Here is a 7716-nt window from a genome sequence, read left to right as displayed (position 1 = left end):
AATGAGCAGGACTGGATTTTTTATATAACAACAGGGGAGTCTATTTCATTTTCAATGGATTTAGATTTAGGCTTATACCTCACAACCTATAATTTAACTATTTTCTCCAGCACATTCATGCAATTAAAAACTGACTTATTTAAGATTTGTTATAACATTTCAGGTCAATTGCTTGCGCGTCAAATTTAACATACCACCGTTCATTTGGGGCAGTGAGGGAGGACCATGGATGCGCCTTGCGCTCAAAACAGCCATCCAGATTCTTGCCGAACCCAACAGGCTACGTCAGAGAAGGGCGGGTAAAAGTTGGCTTCACGGCTGTGTGCATCGTCCTGGTACAGTCAGCACTCCACCGGAGACACGACTGCTAGAGACATACGTACAGGCGACGTGGACCATAACCGCTTGGAAAGGTCAGTACCTTTATGCATCATATGCAGAGTTGGGGAGTAATGTATTACAAAAAAACAAACTGTAATCCGTTACGTTACCAGCAGTAACATTGTAATCAGATTTACAGATACTTTTGAAAATCTATATGATTACTTCTGGGATTACTTTTCAATTTATAAAGGATGTTTGTGCTAAAAAAATATCAGACACCTTTCTCTTTTCTCAATGACATTCAAATCAGCATTGAAAAAAGGCACAAGTTTAAGTTTGTTATGCCTGAGCAAGTCTGACCACAGATCAGAGACCACTATGACGATACACCAGGGTCATTCCTACTATGCGGTGCCTTTTCTGTCCCCAGTAAATATTACTTATTATTTAGTGTAAAATCTGCATTCCAAAGGGCTTTAAATATAAGGTTAGGTGCATAGCCGCGGGAAGTATGGGTGCTGAGGGTGCTGCAGCACCCCCTGAAAAATCGTAATAAAATAAATATATTTACTAGTCCTGTATTAGCGACTGATATAGCCATCTGTAACGCAGGCAGAAACATATATTCAGCACCGTAGGTTACTTTCTAAAATGTAATCCGTTACAGTCAATAGTTACCTGTCCAAAATTGTAATCAGTAACGTAATTTTAGGATTACCCAAACTCTGTAATGTAATCTGATTACTTTCAGATTACTTTCCCCTTAACAGATGCAGGCTAGCATTTTTTCGGCATGAATCTTGTTCTGGGGGCAGCTCTACAGAGTGATCACTAGCTGGCACAGCCACAAAGTCATTCAATCTAATCCTAATCTTAACCCTAACATTAACCACACTGATAACCCCTAATGCCTAACCCTAACCTTAAATTAAGACCAAAAAGCTATTTTCTTTCATACATTTTTACAATACAGACAATTTTGTCGCTGCAGCTGGCCCATCTAACGGAAATCGCTCAGTTCTGCCTCAAGGACAAGACTCATCCCAATAAACATCAACCTGCTTAAGAGCCATTAGAAGAAGACAATAATTCATATTACCAATTGAACATCCATTGCAGGATAAATCAATATTAAAGTTTACATAGCTGGCCATAAATAGATGTTGGATTTTACTATGGGTTGTTATGTACATAAATAGATGTTGGATTTTACTATGGGTTGTTATGTACATAAATAGATGTTGGATTTTACTATGGGTTGTTATGTACATAAATAGATGTTGGATTTTACTATGGGTTGTTATGTACATAAATATATGTTGGATTTTACTATGGGTTGTTATGTACATAAATATATGTTGGATTTTACTAAGGGTTGTTATGTACATAAATATATGTTGGATTTTACTATGGGTTGTTATGTGGCTTCTTCTAACCCATTGCTTTCTACAACAGATAATAATACAGTTAGGATGTCTTTACATTATTGCTTTGAGTTGAAAAATAAATGCTGCTCTCAGAATGGCATGCTTTGAGTACTACTGAAAAGCGCTTGTATCCCATATGCTGCATTTGATAGAGGCCTGTTGTTCATGTTTTTGTTGGTGACATCTTGATCATTTACAACTGTTTAAGTCTATCAAAAGTGTGTGAGTTGTGTCCGTAAGGCCTATGTGGTCTTCTTATATTAAACTTGTTTTGACAGTATGTAAATACCAAGGGTGAGTTTAGAAGGAACTCCCTCAAACTTTTATTCCATAGGTTGGGATCCGCACTATGTGTTGCAAGAGTGTTTTATACTGGCTGTCCACTGGGGCATATTCATTATGCCTATTCTGTTGCAAAACGGAAGCAAATGGAACGAACCGTGGAGGGACCTACCTGAATTTGTCTAATAGAAACTCTTGTTTTTCTCTGTATGCTTCTGTTTGGTTCTTAAACGGTAAACGGTTTCCTTAATGAATACACCCCTGGCCGCAAAAACAATGATTGACAGGCAGCTTAAACTTCTTCAATTCAACCATTATTTTGTTAAAATACACATATACATTTGTGAACAGCCATCCACATTCACATCATCCACAATCCGAAAATAGTTAAATGAGAGAGCAGCAGTGCGATTCACATCATTGCGTTATGTAGACTACATTTCAATAATCAGTGATATCCGTATCGCCGTAGACTACACCACTGCTGTCATCCTTACCTCCAAGCGTTTATTCAAGTTGGATAATCTTTGGATGCCGACAGCAGTCGCACCATTGGAAGGCACAGCTTGGACTGTAACCTACAAAAGCCTATTCCTGCTCTTTTCCTGCGATCCATCAAACGCATTTGGTGTGTCATCATTGTGGTCTCTGATTGTGGTCAGACTCTCTGATTGTGTCTTTTTTTAATGCTGATTTATATGTCATTGAGAAACTAGAAAGGTGTCATATTTTTTTCATAAACATCCTTTCTGAATTTAAAAGTAATCCTAGAAGTAATCATCTGTATTTTTTTAAGTATCTGGAATCTGATTACAATATTCTTGCTGGTAAAGTATCTGATTACGTTTTGTAATCCGTTACGGATTAGCCTACATGTAATCCGTTACTCACCAACCCTTTAAATGGGATAACTTGAACTCTTGATCAGGATTGACATTTTAATACTTGTCTGTAAAACAGAGTTACATAGTGTGACTATACATTTTTTTCCCTTTCTTTCCGAGCACTTTATTGACTGGTTCATCTGCCGGCCTTTGGGCTACCTCAGGATGTGCAAGGAACTCTAAAACACTATATATTTTCAGAAATGTTGGTATATGAGCTTTTATTGGTGTATTTTTTTCACTATCTAATCATCGCACGGGTTTGTTCAATGACAGACATGTATTTGTTTAAAATATCACTTAATGGTTTCATTTCAAAGAGACAAATAATCATGTTTTTTGCAAAATGCTATATATCCGACGCACTCTCAGAGAAATAAGTAGTAGGCTACTGCTAGGTTTTAAACTGTAAAATGTAACAAATAACTACATCTGTTTATAAAGAAATGTACAGATATAAATTTTTACATCAATATTGATAAATAAAATACAAAAACAATTCAATACAGTAATACTGTATATCAAACATTTACATTTGACATTTTAATAATTTAGCAGATGCTCTTATCCAGAGCGACTTACAGGAAGTACATTCATCTTAAGATAGCTAGGTGAGACAACCACATATCACAGTCGAATATACAGGATACGTACATTAGATTCCAGCTAATGCAGCGTTTTGCAAAAAATATCTAAAATCAAAAAAAAAAAAAAAGATAACAGCAATATTTTACACACGCATGAAGGTACCCATAAGCAATCATTTCTGATGAAAAAACACAAATGTGAGAAAGTGATCGATATAGCGTTTTGGAAATAAACTCTTCATTTGTGGGTTGAAAATGTGTGTAGATCAAGAGGACTGTGTGACCTACAGCCAATATCTACTGTACCATTTTCCATTTTATTTTGGCTTAAATTCATCATGCTTGTGATTGTGAATGGTAGAGGACGGCCTCAGTGCAGAGAGAAGGAAGATCTCTCTCTGTGGGTTTGGCTGGCTGCTTTGGGTTGGAACTCAGAGATCAAGTGTCTGGTTTAACCATCAGGCCTGCAGAGAGAAAAATGAGAGGGGGAGGAGAAGACGAAAGGAATTGAGAGGAGAAGTGTGTGGTCTGAGGTCAGTTATGGATGTTTTTTTCATCCGGGAAACCAGGAGAACCTTAATGACAACCAGATGTGCAGGGAAAAAGAGAGTATGTGTGTGTGTGGGTTAAATAGAAAGAATGTGAGAGAGAGGGAGAAAGAAAGAGGGAAAGAAACCTCTGATCTCCACCTCCTGTGACCCTTCAGCTTCTCCCTGCTCTGTCTGCTCACCTCTCTGTATGACTCTATTCACTCCACTAAGCTCATTACCAATACTAGCTGTGCTAGTGTGGCTAGCTAGTAAACAGGTGTGAACTTCACAGCAGCCTGCCTCTGCTTGTGTTGTGCGTTAGCTACACTCTGTGTGTGAGTGGAGAGCCAGAAGTTTAGGATATATTATATGGTTAAGTCTATACTTAGTAAGAGGATGTAATGGAGCTCAGTCTGAACACACAAAGGTCTACACATCTCCAATTAGTAGAGCAAGAAGAGAAGAGGGAGAAGAGAGATGCTGACAGAGCTAGAGCGATAGAGAGACAGACAGAGAGACCTTATTGAGAACTCATTGCTCCATCACACCCTGCTGAGCAGGTGAGATGGAAGGACTTACTGTAAGTTAAAACCACATTTTCCCACAAGAGCCCTGGCCTGCAGGGAATCACCCTCACAAACTGAAAGTCTGACTCACACTCTATGGGCCAGTTTCCCAGACACAGATTAAGCCTAGTTCTGGATGTATGTTTGTATAATAATGTATGTGTAATTGATTGTGTGCTTGTGTTGCAGGATGATGTGGACGACCCTATTGGTGTGCCTGGGGGCCCTCCTCTCCCTCTCTTATGCTCAGTTGGTGAGACCACTCCACATCTCTGTTTTCATACTGCTTTCTTTTTCTCATACTTTCATGTCTCTTTATATGCGCTCCATCCCTTTGGCTTTCTTATGCAGAGAGATGACATGTATAATCTCTCTCCTCATCCTCTAGTAGTTTATCTCTCTATTTTTATCATTCTTCATGAACTAGCCATGCCATTAACCCTCCTCTCTTTTTTCCTGTCTTTGGATCAACCAATCCTGTGCAGTCGGAGACAGAGGGGGCGGGAGGGGAAGAGGAAGCTGTGGAGCTCTTTACCACGCCCAGAGCCAAGATGGCTGCCGCCACCTCTGACTTTGGCTACAACCTTTTCCGAGCCCTGGCGGGTCGCGACCCGAAGACCAACGTATTCTTGGCCCCCATCAGCATCTCTGCAGTGCTCACTCAGCTCTCCATGGGTTAGTTAGCCTCAGCACTGTTATACTCTATATCATTGTCTGCTATTTATCTGGTATTTACCCCCCCCCCCCTTCTCTCTCGCTCAGGAGCGTCTCCGGATCGTTCAGAGAGGTGGTTGTACAGAGCTCTAAGGTATCACACCCTGCAGGACCCTCAGCTCCACGACACTCTCAGGGACCTACTGGCCTCACTCAGAGCACCTGGCAAAGGCATCAGCATCGCTGCACGCATCTACCTGGCCCGCAGTGAGTGTGTATAACCATACATGTGTCTCTGTGATACTTTGAACAGTCTGTGTGTATTTTGATTGTGTGTATGTTTGTTGACCTGTGTGTGTATGTGTGTGTATTTGTGTGTGTGTGTGTGTAACTCTCTAGGACTGCGTCTGAAGCCGGAATATTTTGGAGTGGTGGAAAAGCAGTATGGGGTGCGGCCCAAGACTCTGATGGGCGGGGCTAAAGATGTGAATGAGATCAATGATTGGGTCAAACAGCAGACGGGTGGCAAGGTCGACCGCTTCATGTCCAAACCCTTGGGACGGAACTCTGGTGTGGTCCCTCTCGGTGCTGCCTACTTCAAAGGTAAGGACAGTCTGTCTGCGGTTCAATTCTCTACCCTTATCCCCAAAGTCTTGCACTCGTTTATGGGGTGTAGTTTGTAAAATGCTGTGTTTGTGTGTAGGGAAGTGGATAACTCGGTTCAGTCAGAGTGGAGTGATGGAGGACTTCCAGCTTGATGGAGAGGTGCCCGCCCGCATTCCCATGATGCAACAGGACAATTACCCAGTGAAGATGGGAGTTGACCCAGACCTGGGCTGCACAGTGAGTACAGATGCAGAAATGTAACTTTTTTCAATGGTTATTACTTTCTTAAACAGCCAGTTATGAAAGTTTGCCTCAGGGAAAACATCTATTGAGCCCCTCCTTCCCTCTCCCTTTCTCTCCAGATTGCTCAGATCCAGATGCAGGATGACATCAGCATGTTTGTGTTCCTTCCTGATGATGTCACTCAGAACATGACCCTGGTGGAGGAGAGCCTGACGGCTGAATTTGTTCAGGACCTCTCCATGACCCTTCACCCCATGCATGCGGCCCTTACACTACCTGTCCTAAAATTCAGCTACTCCACTGACCTCTTGCCACTGCTCTCTGACCTGGGTGAGTGCCTGTACCTCTCTCCCTCTCTCTTCATCTTGCTCTCCTCTGTCTTCACATCTCTCACATCCTCTCTCTCCATCTCTCCAGGTCTTGCCGAATTTCTGGCAGACACAGACCTGACTAAGATCACGGCTCAGACGGTGAAGCTTGGCAGCCTCAATCATAAGGTTGTTATGGAGATGGCCCCAGAGGGCACCCAGTATGCCAGCTCCAGCCACGTCCACACGCCCCTGTCGTACCGCGTGGACCGCCCCTTCCTGTTCCTGGTGAGGGATGAGGCCTCGGGGGCACTGCTCTTCATTGGCAGGGTGGTGAACCCACGCAAACTGAGGATATAAGCGCGCACACGTTTGTTTTACTATTATTGTGGGGACCAAACAATTGATTTCCATTAAAAATCCTATTTTCCCTAACCCCTAACCTTAATTGTAACCTTAACCCCAAAGCCTGAAATAGATATCCTTTGTGGTCCCCACGAGGATAGTTAACACACACACACCAGGTCCTAGGAGAGGATCAGCTATTGTTAAGCTAAATGTCTCATAAAAGCACAGAGAGGGTGGACAAGCGGCTAGATTCCGCTGTGGATCAGATAATACAGTTGGTTAATCGTGTAGGAATACCATGTATACCATTTAGGCCAATAGTCTAAACACTCACTGATATTCCTTGAATTCTCAAGTTGTTTTCAGGAAAAGGAATTTGAAAAATAAAGCGAACTGGATGGAATATGGGGAAAAATGCACCAAATAATTTTTTAATCTTCAACATAGAAATGCTACCAAAAATAATTTGAATTTCTTACGATGTTGAAACCAAACAGCCAAATCATGTTTATCTTACTGACATGCTTCTAAGAGGCACAGGCAATACTTTATGCTTTAACCAAAGAAAATACTCTTCACATTATTGTATATTGCGATGCAAGAAATAAACATTTAAGTTTTAAGTCTGTCTGACTGTCTGTGTCTGTCTGACTTCGGTGAGGGAGTTGGATAACTTTATCCAGTTGACATACTGTAGCTGTTTTCAGTAAAGGGTTGGGTTGATTTGGCAAGAAATTGGACTCTTGGCTATTCTTTCTTTAGCTATTGTGCTGGGAAATTAAATTACAGTACTGACACATACTTTTCTCATTCTTCTATGCACTTCAGTCTCTTTCAAATGAAACATAGCTGAGCAGTGTGTGCCTGTGTTTAGTATGTTTGCGTCGACTCAAGACTGTAGTTTGAAATTACTTTGATGAATTTTCCACATTTGGGAAGTGATTCCTGTGGCCATGG

At 41.4% G+C, this 7716-nt stretch overlaps 1 protein-coding gene across 1 annotated transcript; it reads left to right on the top strand.

The window, feature by feature from the left end:
• Positions 1–94: 94 nt before the first annotated feature.
• serpinf1 (serpin peptidase inhibitor, clade F (alpha-2 antiplasmin, pigment epithelium derived factor), member 1) lies at positions 95–7387 on the top strand. Its single transcript, XM_039005515.1, has 8 exons — positions 95–413; positions 4790–4853; positions 5086–5275; positions 5363–5521; positions 5654–5857; positions 5958–6097; positions 6223–6433; positions 6521–7387. Exons 2-8 carry the CDS (start codon positions 4791–4793, stop codon positions 6769–6771), a joined length of 1218 nt encoding a protein of 405 aa, XP_038861443.1. The 5' UTR covers positions 95–413; position 4790; the 3' UTR covers positions 6772–7387.
• Positions 7388–7716: the final 329 nt, after the last annotated feature.

The sequence above is a fragment of the Salvelinus namaycush genome, chromosome 12, assembly GCF_016432855.1.
Source record: "Salvelinus namaycush isolate Seneca chromosome 12, SaNama_1.0, whole genome shotgun sequence".
Lineage (NCBI taxonomy): Eukaryota > Metazoa > Chordata > Actinopteri > Salmoniformes > Salmonidae > Salvelinus > Salvelinus namaycush.
Note: the sequence above shows the minus strand (reverse complement) of the source record. Positions and strands in the feature narration are given on the sequence as shown.

What these genes read in the sequence shown, in the direction of transcription:
- serpinf1 (XM_039005515.1), top strand. Translation starts at nt 4,791, where the DNA reads ATGATGTGGACGACCCTATTGGTGTGCCTGGGGGCCCTCCTCTCCCTC. An exon ending in ACGCATCTACCTGGCCCGCA is followed by an intron (nt 5,522 to 5,653) that starts GTGAGTGTGTAT and finishes GTAACTCTCTAG; the next exon opens with GACTGCGTCTGAAGCCGGAA. An exon ending in CGGTGCTGCCTACTTCAAAG is followed by an intron (nt 5,858 to 5,957) that starts GTAAGGACAGTC and finishes GTTTGTGTGTAG; the next exon opens with GGAAGTGGATAACTCGGTTC.